General features: G+C 39.6%; 1 protein-coding gene across 1 annotated transcript in view; it reads left to right on the plus strand.

Moving 5' to 3' along the window:
* The window catches only part of PTPRR (protein tyrosine phosphatase receptor type R), a 139,222-nt gene that overhangs the window by 68,615 nt on the left and 44,870 nt on the right, over positions 1-25,737 (plus strand). Inside the window, exons 3-6 of the mRNA XM_066549636.1 lie at positions 1,638-1,751; positions 4,922-5,077; positions 12,588-12,698; positions 16,855-17,117. Of these exons, the coding sequence (XP_066405733.1) occupies positions 1,638-1,751; positions 4,922-5,077; positions 12,588-12,698; positions 16,855-17,117 (644 nt within the window). The remainder of the gene's footprint in view (positions 1-1,637; positions 1,752-4,921; positions 5,078-12,587; positions 12,699-16,854; positions 17,118-25,737) is intronic.

Genomic DNA, 25,737 nt, shown 5'->3' on the forward strand with positions numbered 1-25,737 from the left:
GAGCAACTCCCTTTCTCATTTACTCAAGACCTCCAGACCAGGCTGTCTCAGTGTAGTCACAGCTTCAAAGCTCCAAACCAATTCTTGTCAGGTATTCCATGAGTCAGTCTGAGGTACAGAAGAAAAAGTGCTCACATCTGTTAGACCTCCACATGTCCCCTCTCAAGACATCTCTCTATTTTAGTGATAAAGTTGGAGCAGTTTTGTAACCATTGAGGATGTCTGTCAAATTCGAGAAGAAGTAAAGAGAAGAAGACTTTGCATTTTGAAAATGCCAGGGTAGAAAGGGTATTTTAAGTGGAAGAATCTTGTAATACTTCCGACTGAATTAAAGCTCAGTTGTGTGGTAAGAGCAAATCTCATGCATCAAGACCTGACAATGCCAGTAGAGTAAAACAATGAGAAAAAGGGAGGAAAAGAAAGAAAACCACTAGGTACTGACAGAAAAATCAAATCGATGATGGAAAAGGAAAGCAAATATTTTATGGTTTTATGTTGCAGCTTATAAACACTGATAACAACAGTCAAAATGTGTGATGTTTCTTTTCTTTAAGATAAATGTTTCCTTTCTTTCTGAACCATAATCATATTCCCAGTGTGATAACTGACCCACCGATATTTAATTCTCTTTATGCAGCTCTGGTTAGGAAGGAAGAATAACCTGCTTGGTTCCCAGAGCAGGAAGCTGGCCCATGGCTCTAAACAGGAAATTTAAAATAAAAATCTTTTTTATCTTGAGTCAACTGGCTCAGGCAGAACTTAGTAACTTCCTAAGTCAGAAGTTGCCAGAAGCATTGGAATTCTGTGGCCATCTGACATAGTCATCTTTGCTCTCTTCTCCACTGCATATTGTCTGCAAAAGGGATATGAAAACAAAGAAGCAGACTCCAAAGTACCACAGGGAAGTACTGTCTATCAAGCACCATGTGAAGACCCAATATCTGGGTCTTCTTGGACACAGAAGATTTGAGCCTAAATTATTTCTTGGGTAAAATTCCACTCACTTCACAAAAAGGATCTGAACTTGAGGAAACTTCTAAATTTCACTAAAATTCTAACACAGGGAGAGAAAATGCTTCAGTGCTGTAGTTTGTCTCATCCTGTGACCTGGATGAGGAAGCTTTAGGAAATTCAAATATGGGGAATGTATCCAGAATGTTTCATTTCTGATCTCAGAAACTGCTAATCAAAATTAAAATTGTATGATTTCACTATGTGTGACTCATTCTTCACCTTCAGGGAGATATGCTAAGACAATATTCCAAAGGAATCTTCATTGTGCAAACTCAACATCTCATTCTTTAAGGATGCATTGATGTTTAATGCTTAACTTTCATTTCTAAGGTAGTAATTGTGTTATCTTTAACACTGTGACTTGTCCAAGGAATTAAGCCAAAACCATCTGGAACCCATTCTGAGTGTACTTGGGCAAAGGTGGTACTTTGCTAATGAATAGCATTTAAGGTACTGAAATGTACCTTCAGACCTATTATATATTGTGATGTACATAGATTACACAGATTATTGTTACAGGGAAAAAACCCAACAACAATTAGTGAAAAGCCCCAGAGATCAGTCATCTTGAGAATTAAATGTCTTGGACAAAGAGTTCATTTGAACTGATTTTTGTTTTCCAGACACTGCAAATGGATGTAAACAAGCTGAATATCACATTGCTTCGGATATTTCGCCAAGGAGTGGCAGCAGCACTGGGACTCTTACCTCAGCAAATTCATATCAACAGACTCATTGTAAGTATCAAAAGTCTGTGTGTATTAAAGTGTACCTGTTTATTTAAATTCTCTTATATTAATTTTCCTGTCACTATGGAAGAGTGCAATTAAATGGAACAGAAAAATACTTATTATTCCATTTCTTCAACTGCACTATAGAAAAATAGATCCCCATTACAAATTATTTAAATCCTTCTTTGAAAACACACCCAGCTAAGCCAGATAAATCTCTTTTTTGTCCTATTCATAAGCAGATTGCTTATCCCTTAGTTTTCATTCCAATGCAGTTCTTTTTCATGTTCACACCTTATCCATATTTTGTTTCTCAAAGGTTGCATATTGCTCAAAGAATACATGTGATTCATCCTTTCAAAGGCATCTTCACAATTTATCCTCAGACTTTCCATTAGTAAATTAAATGTCATCTACGATATTAATATTCATGATTTGTTATTCTGCTATAATAATCTGTCCTCACAAATGATCTTGTAGACTATGGTATCCTACTGGCAAAAGATGGTGATAAATTTGCTTCCAGCAAAAAAGACTTTTTAAAATCAATTGTCATTGTATGTTTTTTTTTGTGTATGCATACTTAATAGCACTGTTGTCTTTTTATGAAAATTTTACCGTGAAGCAAGAAAACCCAACATCGTGTGTGTATTGCTAGACTTCAATTCACTTTGCAGCGGGAAGAAAGGGTTTTTTATTCTACGTGCAGGTTGAATATTAGGGAAGAAAACTGACAGGTTCAGCATAAAAGTATTTTCTGCCTTGAAAGCTTGATAAGGTTGCATACATCAAAAAGGATTATAAAAATCCTTCAAGAAATGTCTCTGTGAGAAAAGATCTCACAAGAAATATAGCAAGAAAGATCAATAGGAATGCACTGCAGCCCTTTCCCTGTTCTTCAGGAATCTCACTCATTTGTGACAAGTGATGCTAAATTTCATTTGTCTCCTGCATTGACCAGAATGAAACGTTTAAAGATATATTCCAAGAAAAGCACAGTTAAATGAGAAATGTTTTGGAGTCTGAGATATGTATTTCAATATACTGAATCACCTAGTAGCTTTCTTCCTATACTCCTTAGAAATTATATAAATAAACAGAAGAAATGTGCTGTTTATTTTCCTACTGACTCCACTGCTTTTTTCTTTCTCCTCTCATTTATGATTTAAGGGAAGAGATAGTGTCATTTTACACCGGCATATAGCCCAGAATACAGTAAGCACTATTATTTAATTAGTCTTTTCAACACCTGTAAAAGTTCTTCTATGAGTCAATATTTCAGCTCTATAAGAAAGCAAGCAAACTTTTCCTCTATTTGCTCTAAAAATCACGCACAGTCAAAATTCACGAGGAAGTTGAATACATGTTAGGAGACATTATTCCCACTTTTCATCCTTCTAACATGAGACAGTTCCTCTCACACAGAGTGCTGGCAAGCAAGCAGAGCAAATCAAAATTCATCTTGCCTTGTTTCAGTGTGTTGTTTCTAAACTACTCATCTAGGCTCCCTGTAAAAGCAGTAGAGGATGGTAACTGCAGGAGAAGAGGCATTGAGATGCATCCCGATTATATTAGGATGGATTAAGAGATGCCAGTCCCTCTCTGCTGGCTTTCAAAGGTAGGTGACTGAAGTGAGGTGAGGTGACTCAGTCTCAAGTGAGCAGCTCTCAGAAGTGACCAGGAGTCTGAAAGCCAGGATGTGGACAGGCACAGAGGGAGGAGACACCCTGCTAACCTCTTACATGTTACACAGATGCCAGGAAATATTAACTCACTATTTCCAGTGTCTCCTTAGCCTTTCCAGTACATCCTCCTCCCATAAAGTCCCTTTAATGGGATAGAGAAACTCATAAACAGAGGAGGCACAAAACACTGGGAATGCTGCATACCTGCCAAGCCTTGCCTGGTGCCTGTGACCTGCACACAGTAGCAGTCCCCTTCCCATGTCAGAGACTGACTACAACCCCAGGCTCTAATCAGTTTCTTCAGCTCCCACTGGTAGCCAGTGTCCTTGCCATTGTTATTGAGCAGATGGACCAGCAGCACATGTGAGAGCACAGAGGACAGATTTAGGGCAAACATGTTTTAAAGAGTCCCTTTCTGTGCAGCTCTATTTTGAATGCAAGGAATATTTTATGGAAAGAGTATTTCATGCAAAGGTATTTTAAGAAAAGCAAAAGATGGCTTTTTCTTCACTTCAGTAGAGATAATGATACACGTTCAAGGTGATGGCAAGGAGGCAGGGGAAATCAGGATTATCCCTGTTGGAACTGATCTCTCCCATCCCATAATGATGAATAGCAAATAACCAGATTGTTGAGGTTCTTGCCTGTCCAGGCAGCAATGCAAGGAACAGCTCCATGCCTACTTCATGTGTGGGGGATCCCCCAGATCTGGAGTCTGCTCCACACTGTCAGCTCCACTGGCCATAGCCCTGGGGAGATAGGGTTCCCACTTCATGTTTGGACATCAGAGTTGTCTCTCATGCTTTTCAAGTCTATCACAACAGAGAAAGTCTCTTTCCTTTTGCTACCTTGAAACAGAGTGGGCATCACTGACATTTCTAATACAGAACCTCTTAGGCTGCCAGGACTGCATCAAAGACCCCAGGGCAAGAATTAATAGATAAGGGAGTGGACATTCTCAGGTCACCTATTAAGTGCTAACAAGACTTCCTTGGTCCTTTAATTTTGTTGGACCGTACTAAATTGCACTGCAGTCAACTAATGGGACTTGATTGTGGTATGTGTCTGCCATATGTTGAGAAGGGACTAGAAAGTAATGTCCAAATATCACAGCATTATGCTAAGCATTCCTATTTCATCTCAGCTCAGATGAACTGTCTGCTAAAATCCCTGCTGGCGCATTGCCATTGACCCCATCCAATGGCTCCTCCTATTACTATGTTGCATTGATTGTTTAATGATACTAGACTCAGGAAAAGTCTACCTTGTCAATATTGATTGAGACAAAGCATTCATGCCCATGTATAGGATTTGCATTTTCTTCCACAGTCTGCTGGGATTTACAGACAGGCAAAAGGTATGCTGTGCTCACAGAGCAGGTTGCAACATTTATACTCCATGCTTTTGCCTCTGGAATTATAGTTGCAATCTACAGAGAGCAGAGATTAATGCCAGACCCCTCCTATGATTTTGCCTTTTTTTTTTCCCTAGGGAAAGAAGAACTGTGTGGAACTGTTTGTGTCCCCACTGAACACGAAGCCAGGAATTTCTGAGGCGCTCCCATCTGAAGAAGTGCTGCGTTCCCTTAATATCAACATTTTGCATCAGAGTTTATCCCAGTTTGGAATAACAGAGGTCTCCCCTGAGGTTAGTTTTCAATCTTCTAACCTGTATTATTTTGATACAGATTAGGCACTTACTTCCTTGGTAGTATTCCAGCTGAGGTTCTCAAGCAAGAGGCAGAAAATGTATGAGCTTAGAGAGCATCACTAGTGTAAGGCAATTATCATAGAATCCTCAAATAGTCTGGCTTGGAAAGGATTTTAAAGATCACCTAGTTCCAACCCCTCTCCCAGGGACTGCACCTTTCACTAGACCAGATTGCTCAGAGCCCCTCTCTATTAAATTACTTTAGTAGTGCTTTATTAGGCTATTTACCCTTTAACATCCACATCCTCCTCACACAGATGAGCTATCATTGAAATCAGAGTCTAGATGTAAGTGTGCACTAATTGCCTTAAAGGAAATGGACATAAGGAATTCCAGTCTATTAATGGGGGTAGAAAGACATAATAATTTCAATAGAGAGATAAATGGAATGCAGATATTGGGTGTCACCATTACTACCCATGGAACTTTTGTCTGACATGATTTTGAAAAACTGAATCTGTACATTACACCTATGCTTCTTTTTATTTTTAGCATCATCAACAGATTTATTTTCTTTATGTGCTCCAAAAAGAGGATAAAAATAAAACTTGTAGCTATTATTTGTATGACTTCATCCATTTTTTGGAAGAAAAAAAAATCCATTTCCAAGTTGAGATAACATTGTCATCTCCACAGCTTGTCTGAGACATTATCAGTGAGATGGATATCTAATTCTGGGGTCAACCATTTGAAATTTGACCAGAAAATGAAAGAAAGTAAAAGCCTTAAGGGTAAAAAGCCAGTGAGCTCATGGACATGAGCTCATGGCCATATCACACTGCATTTTATTTAGTGTCTTACGTGAAGCTCTTACATACATATGAAGACTCTCAGAATACAGTTTGGGGCCAAACCCCTTCAATCATGTTGTCAAGAATCAAGATTTTCAGTGGAAACTCCCAGTTTGGCAGAGGAAGTGTCCATGTCCAAAAAAATGGGAAAAAAATTAAATACTCTGATGAGCTGTGTTTCCCTCCATGGGTAAAAAGTTCCTGGGGTTTTTTATATCCAAAGCTGTGTTTGAGACACTGCTGTTTCAGCCATTGGGCTGTTATGCCTACCTGTATTTCTACTGATTGGAAATTGTTTCTCTCATTTTAAGTATTCTAAGAATCTAGATGTCTTTTTTACAAAAAAAAAATGAAATATAAAACAAGGCCAATTCATGTTCTACTACAGCAACCTTCCACTATCAAAATTCAGATTCCCAAGTTTTAGCTGTTCTAATACAAAACATAGTAAAGCAGTGGTTTCCAAATAAATCAAGTCTTTATATCACCTATCAGCAAACTGAGTGAAGCTTCCTTTAGGTCAGAATTTCCTTTTTATCTGAAGCACATGAGTGTGACAGTTGGGATAGAGGCAATTATCTATTCCTAGTACTACAAATAACACTTCAGGTAGACATGGGGCAAGAACTTATATGAATAATATATGAACGGAGAAATGTCATCAAGCTGTGAAGAGATGCTGGAAGAAATCAAGCCTTGAACTCAAGAGCTCATCTTGAGTTACATACATTTCAATAATCTGGAGTGTTCAGATATATGGAAAAAAATGTAGGTAATTATTTAGAACAGGATTATTAGAATGAAAGCTGGGCAGTCTCTAACTCCTAGTACTGTTAGAGACACAAGAGATTATTTTAATATTTCAATTGATAGCAGATTATACGGCTAAGGCATTGATCCTGAAAAATAATGCAGCTTTACACTAATATGTAATACACTAATTACATATTCCTTGTGGATCTCAATAAATAGTTTACATGTATAAGACTACAGAGAAAAGAACATCAAAAAAACAACATACAGTCTTTGCTTGGTCAGCTGCCAACCATTTATGTTCCCTCAACTTGCTCTAAGAACAAATTGCTCCAAACAAAGTAACAGCAAACCAAAACAAAACAGGCAAACCTTTGAAGGAAGGTATAATTATACAAAGCCTTACATAGCTGTGATGCATGATTTTACCCATTGTAAAATGCTGTATGTGTGTGTACTGCTGAGCTATCAATCCTGATTAAATCATGAGCTAAAATTATACACTTTTCTACCAAAAGTATGAATGCTTCACAAGCAGTATTTTATGTTGTATCAATGCACAAAAGAAGCATTACTCTCATCTTTCTAGGTGGGTGGCAGACACAGAGGTGTTAGGGCTGAAATTTGTCTCCTTTTTCAGCTGTATTTCAGTAAGAGCTGCCTAAGGCTTGAAAGTCTTCTGGCTCTCTCTCTGTGGTAAACAAAAAGAGATATGTTTGACAGGCAGTTCATCCCATGTGTGACACACCTCTCCTGAGATTGCTTGGTTGACCCTTTTTAACAAGGTTTAGTGTAAACTAGACCCCCAGAGGGTTAATGCTGTGGGAGATTAGCCTGTCTAAAGAAATTTTACCAAGATTATGTAGGAAAACCCACATGGAAAACTGCTCTGCTCAAAATTTCAGCCCATACTATACCATAAACAGCAAAAGTCCCAGTGGATGTCAGTACCTGGAACTACATTTCCATTCATTACAGAAATAATTTGCTTCACATCTGCTGATGCATTGATCACTGCTTGATCTATTTTCAAGTAAGTTGCCTGTCTCAAAATTATATCCCTGTTTCTTATTCTGCAGTTGCTGAAAGAGCAGTTTCCCTATGTGTGTTTCCTGTAGGAACCACGAGAGTACTTTACTGCCTGGTGTAAAATGAGATGTGTACCACTGGAAATGTGTAAATTTAAAGGTGTCTTTGCCCTTTCAGGGGTCTAGGACAGTGTCTATACCTTTCATATCTCCTTGATTTTCCAATGGCTATCGTAGTTGTAGCATTTGTTCTTTTATTGTGGTCTAAAGTGGGTTTTCAGACTGAGTTCTGCTCCATGGGATGTACCACAGTCAGGAGCAGAATTCTCCAGAACAAAGTACCAAATTGTGCTTGATGGTAGGACTATATTCAATGACTTAGGCAGTCTGTTATTATGGTGTGGGAATCCTGACTTCCTAAAGTCTTTAAATTGCTTGGATTTCAGAATTTACTAGATTTCAGAATTTACTAGAAGAGAACTTGAAGTGGTTTTGAATGACAAAAATAACTGAAGTTACACTACATAAGATAAGGGTTACTATGTTTTGAGAGCTAAGCTGACTGCCAGTTGGAAATGTGTCACTGAAGGAGAAATTTCCAGAGTTCATACCAATATTATGCAATCCCAAAATGAAGCATTACAGCCTCCTTGCACAAAGAGGTCGCCTTTGAAGTATGTGATATTAACATATTAGAGAAGAAATCAAAGGAAGCAATCATGCACTTAAAGTATACAGAAACTGTGAGTCGCTGTAAGGACAAGTGATCAAAACCAGTATCTTAGAAATCACAACAGCCTGGACTGATAGAGGCACCTGGGAACAAAGCAGGGCACAAGGACATGCTCCTGTGATCAGGCAAGGCAGCTGTAGTGTCAAACCTGCACAGTGCACCCAGAGCACCCAACAGAAACAGGAGCCCTGCAGGCTGCCAGTGTGGATGTGGAATCACAGCACTTCATCACACATGTACCAAAAGTGGAGCTTTTGGGGTGGCTTCTTCATGGGAGACATGGTTAAGTGGTTACTATCCAGTGTCCTGTGAGCCTGAGAGGTCACACACATTCCTACATGTTTTCACTGGGGGTGGAAATGGTTTCTTGGCAGCCTTTCCTAATGTGCTTCAGCTAACATAGTTAAAATAGCAGAAAAAACAAAGCTATTCAGTGTGAACTTCCATGAACCCTTTTTGATCTTGAGCTCTACCCCCAGCTCCCTGTAAGCTTTCCTCTGAGCTCAGAACTACAGCTTGCTATGCACTCATTAGTGTTCCAGCCCAAGGGACTAATTGGGGTTAACTGACCCAATTTGCAAATTCACCTGTTTTTCACTGAAAATTTACCTTCTCTGGCAGTTCCTGATACTGCAGCAGAATCTTTCCATCTCAGATTTTACACTGACTACTTCAGTTTAATATCTGTCTTGTTCTTATCAAAAGCTGGCTGCTCATTTTACTTGCTTGTAGAAATACTCCACTATTTTTCCCGTAATAAGACCATAAAAGTCAGAATGGATTTTTAGTATCTTTAAAAAAAAAGTTTATAAAAATTGTTTAGAAAAAACACATTTGTTCCAGTTCAGCAGATACTCTTGTGTGCAGGCACTCTCCAGTAAGGTTAGTAATTGAATGGCATTGTAAGACTACATTTGATTCTTCCACACATTGAATTCTGCTGAATTCAGATAGTTTAAATTAACCTGGTTCATTCTGCCTGAAAAACTCACCTTATTGGAGACTCGTTAGGGAATGGAAATATTAGGAAATTATTCCTTCCTCCCTGTTTGCTCTAGGATCTGGTGCTCCCTGAGCTACTGAAATTCCCTTGCCACTCCATCTGCTCTGATATTCCCCCACTTTTATTAGCTGCAGATCTTTGCAAATTATTCTGAGTATATCCTCAAGCCTATTCCTCAGAAACTATCTGAAGGACAAGAATCCTCTCGTTTCTGCCTTGCATTTGGCCATCCTATTAGCTTTTTTCCTGGGTGTCAGCAATTTGTAGTGAGTGTGGCAGTTGCTATCCCTCTTATCAGTTTTCCCAGACAAAGGAACAAAGTTCTGAATGATCTGCATTGACGTTTCAAAAAGCAATTCCTTATCATGGGTGTGAGATGACTCAGTTACTGGAGGTCACAGCTTCTTCTGTCATTAGGAAGCAGCTTAAGCAATGATTTTGCTCTCCACCAGCTAGATCTGGGAGAGAGATTTACCTGAGCAAGTGAAGGTACTACTAAAGTGTTTCAAAATAGTATGTCAAGTAAGTTTAAGTCGTGGTATACTTTTTTACAGCATTTGTTAATATTCTTTGAACATTATTGTTAGAAAGACAAGTCAGGCAAAGACATGTCCTGAACACACATAGCACTAGACAGACATCATAGAGATTAATTCTCTTAAAGTCTTCTCTTCTTTTATTCTCTTCAGTCTGTTATATGTATGAAGTCTGTTATAAAATATTTTAAAAGTTTTGTAACATCATTGAATTAAAGTTTATATGTCTCTCATCCACTGTGACTAAAAATCCCATTAGCTTTTCATTTATTCTTTAGTGTACTTGTCCATTCAGTAAAGAGGTATTAAACCATCCCATTTACTCACTTACAAAAGGTCAGCACGGCCAATTCTCCTTTAGCTCCTGCTTTTTTATCTAAATTTCCTCCTGAGAGATATGAAACACCGGAAGGCCATCAGGTAACCCACTCAGGGTCAAACATTGAGTTCATAGCTAATAGGCCACAACTGCAGCTGCTGCTGTCACCATGGGATTCCCATGGAGCTCAACAGGAGCAGTCTTGGAGATGGAGCAGCTGCAGGTTTGGGCTCTGAGCCAGTATTGGGACCCAAGTCCTGTGCCATGAGCACAGCAGAATGACCTTGCTGTGCTGAGGTAGCAGATTGCACAGAGAGCTGTGCCCCACTACAGTAGCAGCAGTGTTTAAATACGTCTAGGAACAATTTTTGCAGAAATATTTGGTAAGATTTCCAGCTTCTCTTTGAAAGCCCTGAGTTTTAAGTTGCTCATTAAACATCAGACTGACACTTTATAAGCCTTTTTAAACTGTCAATACCTGCAAGATTTTAAAGCATAGACCATGATGCATGATTACACTTACACACAAATATACTAATTTTTCAAGATTGGTTTCTATAGTTGTGTTGAAGGATTTCCATTCTGGCTCCCAGGACTATTACTTCCAAAGAAAACTGTTCTTTATTACGCTTTCAGTTCTAAAGCTGTCAACTACCAGTTAAACACAAGCATTTTTTCAAGCAAGCAAGTCTCTGTAAATCAGCCATGCTACCAAATTCCTCTCAAAATATTTGCATTTTGTGGCAATTGTATCTGTGAATTTTCTTGCATTGTCCTCTTTTCAAAAACAGCAGTGCCTAATGCTGTGCTGAAAAGAGGACCATGAAAACTATATTAGGATCCAGCACCCAGCATTCTTTGTCAGCGTGTTCTCTTCCTCAGGCCATGATCTCCCGCTCCTCAGGAAGCTTTCCCACATGAATTCATCATCATCCAGACTTTCTGTGTTTGGGAGGATGAAGAGGCTTGGTTTTGGGAGGCTTTGTCTTTTTGGAAGACAAAATTGTCTTGATACATTAGCTGTGCAAAAGGGCAGGCTAATGGGTGGCTAAGCAAAGGGTTAGAGCATCCCTGCAGTTCTGCAGGCCCATTGAGCAGCCACTCATCTTTGAGTATGCAGGAACTCTTTCCTCTGTGATAACCTCTGTGATAAACACAACATCCCCAGAGAGGAGAAAAGGCCGCATTGGGATGGGAAGACAGCTCAGTATTTAAACTAGAGGTTTATTTAAAGCCATTAAAGAACCTCAGCAAGAGGGAAACACAAAGACCTTGACCATTTACAATGGAAACCAGAATTTTAGAAAGTTGGTTTTACTCAGTCTGAGAACTCTACTGAAAAGACACAATTAAGAAAATAAAAGCAAGTAGCTGAAAATTGGAAGGGCAATGTCTACTGAACTGTGGTCCCAGAAACATCAGACAACATACTTTATTCTAAATAGTATATTGCAGTTCGACCAAGGGTGCATGTACTTTGTTTCTGCTACAAAATCTATATGTGAAAACTTAGTGAAATTCTGGTAATTTAATAGTCCAATCAAGTCCTACTGCTGCAATAAAGACAAAATTAAATGCTTTTACAATCATTATTATTTCATAATTCCCAGGAGTTCCCTAGGAGTTCTGGAAATTTTAGTGTGCACAGCTGTTACAGAAATGTTCTATCAGCAGGAAGCCAAAGATAATGAGATTAAGCATAATTAGAATTATAGATAAACAGATAATGAGATTGTTTTCAGCAAAATCAATATTTTTTATGTATTTGTGTGTGTAATCTAGAGGTGACAGTGTGAGGGCTTCCTGGCTCACAAAGGCAAACAGGCAAATCACCTGCTCTTTGCTTCGTGTCAGGTGTAGACACTGGGAAGGCTGGCGTGTGCGTGCTGGGGCTGCAGATAAGCCCTGGGAAGAAAGAGGCAGGGCAAGCACTTCCCAAAGGCCATGTGGGAGCACAGCCCTTTGACCTGAGCAGCCAGGTGGCTTCCAAGAATGGTGCTGGGCCTTGTTTGCTTTACCTTCAGGCAGCCTGTGCTGGCTGGTGGGAGTTCCCTGGGCTGCAGATCCCGGCGCGGCGCTGGGAGCCCGCGGTGGCCCTGCTCCATGGACTGGGCGTGGGCAGGGGTGCCAATAGCAGCGCTCCAAGTCATGCCATGTGCTGTGGAATTCCAGCGCTGACAAAGCTGAGGAGAGTGATTAATGCCCAAGGAGAGCTATTTAATCTGCACATGCCACTCTATAACTTTTTTTTCTCTTTCTGTTTCTGTTTCATTGCTTAAAAAAGAAAAATGTTTTGCAAGGCCAGCACGAAGCAGACAAAATCTGGAGCAAAGAAGGATTTTATGCAGTTGTCATATTTCTCAGCATCTTTGTCATTCTAGTGACTTGTTTAATGGTAAGTTTCCCTTTTACCCTTATTTTGTTTTTTATTTCATGCTTTTCTTAGTCTGAAGGATAGGGTCACAAATTCTTTACATGATGGGTGTTTTCTCAAGACTAATAGAAACTCAACTCCAAGGTAAGAATTGGTCACTCTGGTAATGCTGGGAAACCAAAGTTTGAAGAATCACATTTCTTGATGCATTTTGAGTTGAATGAATAATGTAACTAGAAGGAAGCTGAAGAAATAAATAACAGGTTCTTAAATCTACAGGGTAACTGTGTAGGGACATGAGTGATGACTTCTCAACTTTCTTAGTTCCCAGGATCCCTGAAGTCCTCTTACCTGCCTTTATTTCAGTTTTATTCAATAGTAAAAGCAACACCATATTGATAGAATGTTGTCAGTGCACAGTTGTTAGAGTGTGTGTTGGTATTTGTGTATCAAATGCACAAAAATTAAACTGAAATAACTAGTAAGAACATGAATGAATAATAATATTTTTGAGCAGGTTTGCCATTCACATTGTATGAGCTCAGTGGCTAGGTTTCTGAGCATTGGGCACAATTCTAATATATTGAATATGAGAAGTACAGTGGTCACACAGAAGATGAAGAACACTATACCACTACTGACTTTTGTAGGGTAATTTTTGCATTTTTGTCCAATGTTGTATCTTATACATTTTCCTTCTTTAAATTGTGTGATACTTCTACAGTGCACACATACAAGTGCTAACTGAATTCTCTGACAATTGTCAGCATTTATGAAGACACAGTATCTTGGGGTGTTTTTGAGATATTTTGCTCTCAAACACATGTAATTTTCTTTAACCACTTACAACCTTAAGATGGAAAGCATGTTTAATCTGAAGTTATTTAAAAATGTTCACAGTTATATAAATGTTCACAAAAATTTATAACAAAATGTTATTTCATCTTTTAAGGTCTCCCTAAGTTTTGAAAAGTTTAAGATTAAGATTGTTTTATCACAGGAAATTGTTTTATCACAGGAAACAAGATTAAGATTGTTTTATCACAGGAAATTGTTGCTTTATTTAATTTCTACTTTCTTATTGTCTCCATCTCTCCATGCCATTTCACTCAAAAGGAGGAGGATAACTCTAGAAATCTCTTCTTCTCTACTTTCTATTTTGGAGAAGAGATATTTTGGTCATTACTTAATATTTAACTGGAAGAGTATAGAAAATGCTGGCTGTCCTTGTCCTGGTACCACACAATATTTTCATTAATGACCTGGAATGCATCAACAATATTGGAAATTGAAAGCATTCTGTATGACAGTATCAGAACTTTGAATATTCTTAGGGTGCCAGAGAAAAGATGGGAAAGAACAACAATGCTGCTTGGCAGGGACAAGAGCTGTAATCATGTGCATCAATACAATGTAGGAGATATGTGGCAAAACAACAGTTTTGTAGGAAAGGTTCCAGCAGTATCACAGAACAGTATTACAGAAGTAGATAAGGAGATAAGCAACATCAATGTTGCAAAAATACACTTCTTATCCTGGGATATATAAATGAGGATATGATCTCTAAGATCTGAATTCAGCTCTGCTATGATAATTTGGTTGTCATGTCTTACTCATTTTCTATTGTCTCTGTCCACCACATTTGTTTAAAATTTCAGGCAATTATAGGAGGAAGGAGATGCAAGAGTGATCAGAGACACAGAGGACATGAAATAATTTGGTTTATTTATGACAGGGAAAAGGAGCAAGCAGAAACATGATAGTTCTCAAACATGGAAAGATTTTAAAGGCTGTTGTAAGGAAGAAGATAATACTTTCTCCATTGGGGACTGGAAAAGAGAAAAATTTTTACAAGGTGATTTGGCTGAGTCATTAGAAAGATCTTTGCTATCACATGTGTCACCAGACCCTGGATTGCATTGCTTGGGGAAGCTTGGGAGTTTCCCCCATTAAGATTTTAGGCAAACATCTGATTTTAGGCAAACATCAGAAATAGTTTGGGTGTAGCTGATGTGAAGTTAGGGCAGAGGTCAATACTAGTAGACTCCTTGAATTCCTTCCAGATGAAATTGCTATTATTCTTGGTCTTTTCTGCAGGGATTCCCCTTTCTGTTCCTCCCAGGTCCAATATGTATCTTTACATGTGCTACTGTTTAAACTGCAAATGGACACTGTCTCAGATTTTGCCAGGATCTGATAATATGTGGGTATGTCCAATCTGTAAAGTTAACAAATTACTTATGTTTGTTTTTATCCCATTTAATGTGTGTCAGAGTGGCAGAGTGGGTTGGTCACTATATTTTTGGCCATTTCTGGATTTTTTACTTTACCTTGATTAAAACTCTTAGAGCCCTGTAACACTTTCTGAGGAAAAGTTTTAGTGCTTAGATCAAATGTTGTTGGTTAGATTTTTTTTTGGTTTCTGCTAGGGTCAAGCTATCTTTTTTCCTAGAGTCTTAACAATAGATTATTAAATAGTATATTAAATAATACTTGTCCACATTTTAGAAGTCAAAACCATAATTCCTTGGGTCCTCAAGAAGTGAAACTATGTCAAAACATATTAGTGACAAGAAGGTATGGTGAGCATTGTCATGGCCATGAGTCTGTGAGCTGCTTATCTGCTGGTTATCAGAAACAAATTAACTGAAAGCACTCACTAGAGAAAAAGACAGTAAAAATATTTCAAGTCCCTCTTTACTGGTACCAGTGCCCATGCTTCACAGGTACCCCTCAGAGGACTTCTTTTTCTGCAAAATTACGGGAAAAAAATCTTATCCTAGTAATTCTAAACCCTTCAGAATGAACAGATGGTTTACCTAGCCAAGTCTTGTTTTTGTGTATTGCTAATATGTGTATTGCTAATGGCATTAGGTCAGTTCCCAGCTAAACCTCTAATGTTAATCCTTGAACAAACAAACCCATCAGATATATCTAGTCATCACTGGAAAGCTAGGGAATGATAGATCTTTATGTGGTGCTAGCAGGGGCAACAGCTGTCAAAGAATTAACCTGCAGAGAAAAAAATTTTCTGGCCTAGGTTTTCTCTTACTCAAGGATCCAAATCAAATGCTTTACAGGAACAGAGAAAGCAAAGTGGAAAGTACAAGGGTATCTGCAGACACCTTCAAAAAACTGTGTAAGTGCCCTCCATCTCCACTTGCAATATTTACAATTCTTATAAATTTCATAGCTGGTAAGGCATGTTTTGAAATGGAACAGCTATAGCTCAGAAATTGTTTTTTGCATTGCCCTCCAAAGAAATAAGATATGTTAAACAGGTGTGACATGGGTACCTCTGGAGTGACATTACTGAGCACAAGCGACCTGCCTGCACTCACCAAGCCAGGTTCAGCAACATCAGTGTAGGGTTTGATGGAAGAAGATCAGTACAACTTCTGCTTTTGTTGCACATACCAGATGTTCACATTCATAAGCAATATGTGGACAGATAATCCTCGTATTACAGTGTGTTCAGAAATCAATTTCTTGGTGATTGTAAAGCACACTTTTCTGAACAGATGGTTAAATAGCTTCATAGGCCACTCATCACTTCAGCTTTATTTCAGAATAGTTAATGTTTCTCTCAGGATATTGGAGCCTATCCCTACCTGGAGGAGTATTTCAGAGTAATAGCAGCCTACTGTTACCAAAGTGACCTAGTAAAGTTACCCTGTTCAACCACCAGCTCCATGCCAGATGACTAAGGGCTTCTAAGAACATCTGCTCTAAAACAAATTGAGGCTGCTGTAATTAAAGACTTGTATCTGGCTAAATCATAAACATCTATTTTATTTTGTGTCATTGTCTCTCTTGTGTTAAAATGCTTAAAATATCTTCTACAGTTACTGTATTTATCAGTATTTCCTTCTTCACAATATCTTCTGTAACTAATCTCCATTCTGTGTTATTTGCTCTTTAAATAATACTACTGCAGGTATTGCAAATAAGTACTAACTCACAGTGAGAACTGTTAAAATCCCTGCTGCCCTCGTGTACACTGCAGTTTATGTAATGGAAATGCTTATCTTGTTGGGGGAAATGCTGTGTAACACAACTTGTGACTTACCTTCTAGGAATGAAAGTCACCTATGGCAATCTTCTCCAGCATTTGTGATACCTTCCTTGCCTTGTTTACCAGGCAATTGAGATTGAGCTGTCCTCTTTATTTCTGTAGGTTCTGTACAGATTAAAGGAGAAGATCCAGTTGTCACTAAGGCAAGAGAAGGAAAAGAAGCAGGAGATCCACCTCTCACCCCTTCCCCTGCAGACATCTCAGACTGAGTACAAGACCACCAACAGCATGGTCCAGCCTCAACAGGCTCCAAAGGTTATCAATGTTGTAGTGGACCCTCAAGGCCAATGTGTTCCTGAGCTCAAACCTCCCCTGTGTGCCAGTCCATCTCCTTTCAGAATGAAACCTGTGGGACTCCAGGAAAGGTAGGATGGTGCCTGGTGTGCTCAGGATTAATTCTGGTTTTTTATACTTATCCTTCATGATTTCATAAGTTTCTCTTCTGTCAATGAATGGGAGATTTTGCCATATGGACATCTGAGAAGTGGGATTTTGGTGTGTTAACATCTATCTCACAGGTATTCTCTCCTTTCCTTTTCTTTACATATGACCAATGATTCAGGTCATATGAAAATGTTCAGGTTTAGGCTGAGATTAACTGCATTGGTGGCATTCTTTTTGCTGATTATATTTTTCCCATACTCCAAAGAAATAATTTTTTCATTTTTCATTGGTTTTGCCTGTTTTGATCCTGGAGATCCTGGAAGAGAGTTCAAGGGCTGGTTATGTATTGTCAGCAAAGGACATTCTCATTCTCAGGGACTCCCTAGCACCTGAAAACTTAGAAATAAGTATTTACACCAACTGAGTGCATTTAGCAATCTCATACAGTGTTTCCATTATCACCTTTAGACATATTTTTTCCTTAAATGCAGCTTTTCATGGTGGTCAGGATACTGTGCAAAGTCTACAGGCTTTACAAAAAGGAAGAAGTGATGAGTAATGAAACCAACTCTTGTGTGCAGTTCCTCAGAAATACTTGGGCACCAAACCCTGCCATTCATTGTACCTTTCAAAAACTGGGCCAGTGCTCTTTTTATAAAACTAGTTATTCTTCCCATAAGAGAATGCACACTGACATCTGTCTCTCCTCTGTTAGAAACCTGTATAATTTCTTGTCTGATGGCTGCAGGCTGCTTTCATAAAGCATCAGTGCTCTGAATAGCTCACATAGCATGCAGCTGTGCAACTGAACTCTGCTGCCCCGGCACAGACGATAAATGGAAGAACAGACATCATGCAGAGACCAAGCAGAGCCTCATCTGTGAGGGCTCTCAGCTGAGCTGTAACCCTGATTCAGCTTCAGCCATGGGGATTTCAATGGCAGAGATTTTATCAATGGATTTATGACAGACAGAGCTCAGGGAGGGGGATTGATTCTTCTGTGAGTGAAAGAGGCTTAAAGGCAAAGCTGTCATAAAATATGTAGTGATATCACTGCAAAAAAAACCAAAAAAAGGAATGGAGGAAGCAAGTAAATACATTTTGATAGTTTCATTCCAGAAGAGCCTTAAAATAAACCCAAAAGCATAAGAATCACATAGCTAATTTATAATACTTAATATCTAACATAGCATATGCAATAGTTGAGAGGGATTGAGGGAAAGGAATTTGCAGAGGGATTTCGTACCTAAGGACAAGAAACTTTTTGTACATAAGGAGAAAAAACTTTTCCATTTTTCAAACAAAGAAAGCAAAAACAATTGATGTAGGATATTAAGTTCCACTACAGATAGGAATTTTACATTTAATTCTCCTAAACCTAATTGCATCCTTTGAGGCGACAAAGTTCTGAGTCAGATATGACAAAATGGACAGCTGAGATACAAAGAGAAAAAACTAAACCTGATGTTTGACCAAATAAATCAGACATTTAGGTTATTACTAAGGAAAAAGAAGTTAAAGGAATTGAGCACTTCAGTTTCTACTGTAAAAGAACACTAACAGACTGTTGTGAAAAAGCGAAATCCATTGTGATAACATCCCATTGTGCAGCTCTTTTTTGCCATGTTTAACACAGACTCTATCAGCCCAAGTCCACTCCTAAGAAATGGTTGTTTATTTCAAGCTCAGTGTACAAAAGTCTGGGAATATGAGGGAGAGAACTGTAGGGAATAGTTTATCTTCTGTTCCTCTGACATAAGCAGCTATTATTATGTCTATTTCTTATTTATTTACTATAACCTTTACTATGAACAAATTTGTACGCGTTCTAACACTCAGCAGTGTTGGAAGCAAAAAGTAATAATGCATTGACCCATTCTGCCTCAGATTTTATCTAGTGACTAGATAACTGGTCAGTTGAAAACTCCTCTCCAGCTTTCTGCCCCAAAAAACCCTTGCACTAGGCAGCCTCGGGCCATCCTCATTACCTTTGGGAGGAGTGGACCTTTACACTATGGATCTGCCCACTGCAAACCATGCTCAAAACAGTCTACTGGCAGCCCTTCTTCTGTTAGTATGGAGTGAATCAAACCTGGAGGTCCTGTACTACTCATGGCACAGCTTTAGGGCACCCTTTCAATAATTCTTGCTATGCTGATTTTGGTTTCTGCCAGGGGAAGAAGCTCTTGGCAGGTTAGAGTGGATATGGGGGCTCCTTGACAAAATTAGCATGGAGATTCCTTTGGTCACATGGTGTGACAGTGGTTCCTGAGCTGTATTTTCTAACCATCCAGACTACTTCCTGGTTTGATTCCTTAAGAGCAATCCGTAGTCCTGAAATGTCTCGTGTGATCCAGACCAAACTGTCCCTGGTTTGGGCCACGGTTCATTGATTTCTCTTTGAGCACATAGTGAGCTGTGCATAATCATCTAGGTGGGAAGTTTGTGACAATCTCTCTGAAGGATGGGACAGAAAAGTCAGATAATGCAACCTGATCTAGTTGAAGATGTCTCTACTCATTGCAGGGGGGTTTGATTAGATGACCTTAATAGATCCCTTCTAGACAAAACTATTCCATGAATCTGTGCCTGCCTCTCAAGTTCTCTTTGCTTTGTACACTAGGTCCTGCATTGAGGAACATACCCTTGACAGGACAAGGGGTGATGATTTTAAACTAAAGGAGGGTAGATTTAGATTAGATACAAGGAAGATTTTTTTTGCAATGAGAATGAAGCACTGGCACAGTGTGCCCAGGGAGGTAGCTGATGCCCCATCCCTGGAAACATTCATGGTCAGATTGGACAGGGCTCTGAGCAATGTGATCTAATTGAAGCTGTCTCTGCCCATGGCAGGGGAATGGGTCTATGTGACCTTTAAAGGTTCCTTCTGTCCCAAACTATTCTATGATTCTATGATCTAAATGCAAAAATATAGCCGAAGTGATTTTTCACAAAGCACCACATCAGCCTCTGGCCCTCTGAACTTTTCCATTTTTATTTGGAATAGCATTGGCCAGTACAGAGGCAAAAAAATTGTTAATGGACTACTGTGCATGGATAAAAATATTTCTGGGAGTTTTTCCAGCTTCTTAAAACATGTTGTGCTTCTGAATACGAGAGCTAAGTCCATGAACATATTTTTCTGTGTATCTGGAAATGCTCTTACTCAGCTATTTCTATAAGACGCAGCTTCGCGGCAGATAATTTGCACTATCAAATGTGTGGGATGCCGCAATTTTTCTGCCACCTACGCGTGGCCGGTGCCTTGCCGGCTGCGGCTGTGCCAGAGCGCGGGGACAGTGACACCTAGAGCCGGCAGGCAGCGCGGTCATCCCGCAGCCGCAGCTCCTGCAGCAGGGCAGGCGCTCCCACGGCCGGGATTGACCGGCCCAGCGGCCGCAGGAGGCGATGCTGCTGCCGTGCTCCGCTCTCTTGACACTCCACCCGGAGCGCTGCATCCAGCCCCAGTGCCCCCAGCATGAGAAGGATGCTGAGCTGTTGGAGCAAGGAAGGCCAGGAAATGATCGGATGGCTGCAGCACTTCTCCCATGAAGACAGGCTGAGGGAGTTGGGGTTGTTCAGGCTGGAGAAGGGGAGGCTCCAGGGAGACCTTATTGCAGCCTCTTGATACTTGAAGAGGGCCTATAAAAAAGATGGGGGCCAACTGTCTGTTAGGGTGTGTTGCAATAGGATAAGGGCTAATGGCTTCAAACTGAAGGAGGCTAGGTTTAGACTAGATACAAGGAAGTAGTTTTTGAATATTTGAGGTCAGAGTAAATAGGACTCTAAACAACCTATTCTAATTGAAGCTTTCCTTACCCATGGAAAGTGGACTAGATAACTTTTAAGGGTCTTTTCCAACTCAAACTATTCTCTGATTCTATGATTTTCCTAGATGCTGCTCATGGATGTGTGCTCACATGTAGTTTGGAAAGGGGGGGAACAGTGGTGGCCAAGAGTAGAGAGTGGACTCAAGGTGTGGAGGTGACAGGGCTGTCAGAACAGAGGCACTGTCCCCTTTCTATTACAATTACTGAGGCAGGCCAGTGAAGGGCTATTTCTTCACAGCCTCTGTGCATCCCCTGGATCATTCAGTGCAGAATGCTTTGAAGTTGTTCTCTTTTTGTGTTCTCTTTTTTGTGTCTTAAGTGCTGCTCCTTTGCAGCAAAGACCTTCTCCCTTGGCAGCCCACAATGTTTGTTGCTCACCAAAGGAGCAGGAGAGCTGCTGTTCTCCTGTGGGTATCTTTGGTGATGAGCTGCCACAATATCACAGTGCCAACACCCGACTTTCGGATGCAAATAATTGTTTTCTCTTCCGTGAGCACATCTATGAATACTGCATCAGTGTTTACTTTTCTACTTAGGCTTTTATAGGTTTATATGAATAATATATACTCTTCCTTCAGCAGAATAATGTTTCCTTTTATTCTGTTTCTTGGCCCAAAATTCATGTTGATATGAATGGTCCCAGCCAAAAGCAGAATCTGGTGAAGTGGGATGTGGTATTTTAGATTTCATTCTGACATATCAAGCATTGAAAAAATTCTTAGTGCAAGCAGTGAGTTGTTAAATCACAATCATGGTAGATATAAATACAAATGTTACCACACCAGCACAGTATTACAAACGGGGTTTACATTTTCTGTGGCCACTGCAGCTGTGAGTTTTAGTTACAGTGTTATTTGTGACCACGACAATTACATTTCAACTAACTAGTGGACAATATGAAGTTTTGTTCAAATTAGTTACTGAGCAAAGATACATGGAAGAAAAGAAAATGTGGAAAATGTCTCCTCTACTGTGTGTTGAAAACAAACAGTGCTTTGGAAAAATTTCTCAAGCATTTGTATTCCGTTCTAACCACAAAATCCTAAAACTGGCTATTATATTTTAGTAATCAGAGGGAAAAATCACAGCTCTGTGTTTTCTTAGTCTTTTACATATTCATCAGAAACTTATTCTGTCTAAAGGATCCTCATGATCACTATCAGGATGCCAGGGGTTTGCAGGACTCTTATTCAGAACAGATAGTATTTTACATGTGCCTTGTGCTGATTTTTTTTCCTCTGCAAATATACACAAGAGAGTGAAGATGATGATAGAAAACAGTTTGGCAAATAAAGCAAAAAGCTGGCAGATAAGTGAAATAATAAACCATTTTAAAATGTGAAATAAAGTAATTATGCAATGGTATGGAGGAACATCTGTGACACAGGAAAATAGAAGATACTCTGTGAAAAAGAAGAGCCAGCAAGAGCAAAACTTGGAGGGGAGAGGGCTGCTCACAGGCATCATTCAGCAGAATGTGCAACCAATTCTGCAACCTCTATGGAAAATCAGTAGGCATCAGCATAGAGAACAGTACGGGGACAACCACCTGAATCAATCAATTATTGCTCTCTAGAAACATAACAGATGAGTGAATTTGGCTTGAACTCTGACTGTGAGAGCTCTGTGTGATGTTACTTTTCCCCACAAAGCAGAGCAATACTATGCCACAGTTGAGACTCTCCCAGTGAGATTTCTCTTACCATCCTGAAGATCCCTGTAAACTGGCAGCAGAAATCTTTCACCAGTTCTAAGAAGTGTTCAGTAGACATGCAGTGAGTACAGCTCCCTGTAAGTATAATGAAACAAAAGTTAAGATAACATGCATTATAATGCTCATCTCTGTCTACTTCCTTGTAACATGAGAAAGAGAAATATTCTAGTGGGAAAGAAAGGCAATATATTTCTTTATAATATGAAAAAAAAAGATTCAGATAACCCATAGGAGTCTATGGAACTCAGTGCCAAAAGGTAAATTTTTAAACAGGAACGTATTAGCAAAAGGTGCACGCACAAATAATATTCTCTTTCTGTCTTCAGCATCCTTCCTCAGAAACATCTTGTATTTTACATCTTTACAAAGAAAATGTTGTATAATTTAGGCTTCAGGTTTGGAGGTGGAAAAAAATTGCTTTTAATATTGAAAAGTATTCTCTTTTATTAGTCATTCTGAATAGACACACAAATTATTAAACTATAGCTTCAGCGTCTTAGGCAATTTCTGTACACTGTAAATTGCCATCTGGATGACAAATACCACAGATGACAAATAGGACAAAAACTAACTCTAATACCTGTTTTCCTTATTTTAGAAAGGCAGCATTCATTAAAATGAATCATTATCTTAACAATACAGTATACTGAATAAAACCTCATAAGAAACATTGGAGCCAGGGTAAAGAACCTGATGTGCTCTTTTTTTCATTAATATAACCTCAGCTGCACCTCAGGATATCACTGTTCAACCACATCTCTGCTCTAATAGATGAGAAAAATTTCCAACAATTCTCTCTGTCTCTGTTCTGATTTTTAGATCACAGAGCACAGTTGCTGCAAATATAGTTATGGTGTTGCTGATCCATTATGATTTTACAAAACTGTAAAATCAAACTGGACTTGAATGCTCAGAGGGTAGCACCTTGCACTTGGGCTACTGTAAACATGCCAGATTTTGTAGTTTATTGCACAAACATGGGAACTTACTTAATATATTTACAGGAGGGGGCCTTGGATTTCCTGGCTAAAATAAAATAGCTTTGCATAGATTTGGAGGATAGATTTTCCCTATTGTGTGGCACTGAATATGCTTTCTGCATTCTTCATTTAAATTGTAGGGATTGTTTTAGGAAAATGTCAGTGTAATTGTTTGAAGCAAAGCTATGTGCCAACATGGAAGTACAAGCTGTGGAATAGTTTTATGGTGATACCCTATCAGCAGGAATTTGCAAAGCACCAGGCACCAGTAAACTGAGTTTGAGGTAGGAGGCAGGAATTTCTGTGCTCTGATCTGTCTCTTCTACCAACTCCTTTGAGCACTTTGGGCATGGCACATAAATCTCCAGACATATTCCTAACCACTAGATTGAGGATGGGTGGATGTTGTGTCCATCTGAAAAGATGTAACAAAGATAAGAACCTTAACCTGATGTGCAGTGAAAGTCCTACTTGCTACTATTTGTTCACATCATTTAAGAAGAGTGAGAGACTACAATTACAACCCCCTCACACACACACTTTCTGAAAGACCTAAAAATACATTTCTCTCATTTGGTACCTATATTCCATTCTGGTCTGTAAGATCATAGAATCATAAAATGGCTTGGGTCGGAAGGGACTTTCAAAGAGATTTGTTCTTTCAAAGAGAGAGTTCCAGCCCCACTGCCAAGAGCAGGGTCACGTTCCACTTGGTCAGGTTGCTCAAAACTCCATCCAGCCTGACCATGAACACCTCCAGGGGTGTGCATCCACTTATAAATTTGATGTACCCAGATACACTTACAGCACTAAGGCTGTGTAGCAGACATTGGTTTGTGTCCATACTGCTAAGCTCTCTTTGCCTCAAGAGAAGCAGGGCCTGGATGCAGACTTCATCCTGGGAATGGTTTGTGTATGTGCTCATTCCCAAACCATAAATTGCTTTGGAGTGCTCTTGTTGTCAAAGACTAAAAAAAAAACAGGGCTGCAATGATTGATACATAGTACTATCATTCAGTGCCTGGGATTGTTTCCCTGGCACTGTGATTTTTTTTTTTTCAAGATGTAGCTTGCACATGTAGTGTGCAGTGAGTGTGCAAGGGGACCAATCCTGATTGAAGCAGTTGCTTATTGCCTTTTAGGTAATTGTCTTTTCAGTGCAGGGTCTCCCTGAAGCCCTGCATTGTGGCTTCCCTCCTTCTCAGGCCATCTCAATTAGCTGAAAGCCGTGCTGATTTCTGGCACCTGAAGTCTAGGTGAAGAGTAAAAGCAAGGACCTTGGGCTACCTGGGCTACTGAGGTGGGAGAAACTACTCTAAGTAATGGGGAGCGTGAGATGGGATCCAGCTTCCAGGGTCTCCTGCTCCATGCCCAAGAGGTCTGTGCTGGCACATGGATTCATCACTAGAGAGAGAATAATACTGTGCCCCCAGCCTGCATTTGTGGAACACTTCTGTGAGTGCACAGAAACTAAAAACTTTCTGCAAGTGCCAGATCTTTGAGCTGCATGAACGTCTGTTCTGTCCAACCCATTACAGACATCTTTGCTTATCTACAGTGTAGGAAGAGGGCAGGAATGTGAATTGTCCCCTTTCTCTGGAGAGGAAGTGAACTCAGTCACCAGCCTAACAAAGACTCTCTAAAACCTGTATTTTAACTATTTGACTCCTGGCTGCTTGAGAAGCTGTTTTGGTTGTGTTTAGAGCTCTTTGAAGCAAAACTCTGTGGGAGTTGTAATCTCAATAAATAAACGCAAATAACTCTGTACCATTGCCCAAACTTACACCCACAGTTCATTTCCCCGTGTCTGTGGCACATCTTAAAATTACTTCAGATTAGTGTGGGTGGATGGTAGGTTTCCACTCCTGTTTCTATCTCTGTTTTCAATTGTCCCACATCCCTTTTTTCTCCCCTTGTGAAAAATAAGCTTTCCAAGGCACATGACTCTCACTTTTGGGAGTGGTTAATTTAGGCAAATTAGCCTACCCTTGTTTAAGAAATTCTTGTGATGCAGCTTCATGGCCCTCTGCTCTCATGTACAGAGGAATGCTCCGTTCAGCATATGCAGTCTGTGCTT

Source organism: Molothrus aeneus, chromosome 5 (assembly GCF_037042795.1).
Source record: "Molothrus aeneus isolate 106 chromosome 5, BPBGC_Maene_1.0, whole genome shotgun sequence".
In the NCBI taxonomy this organism is placed as follows: Eukaryota; Metazoa; Chordata; class Aves; order Passeriformes; family Icteridae; genus Molothrus; species Molothrus aeneus.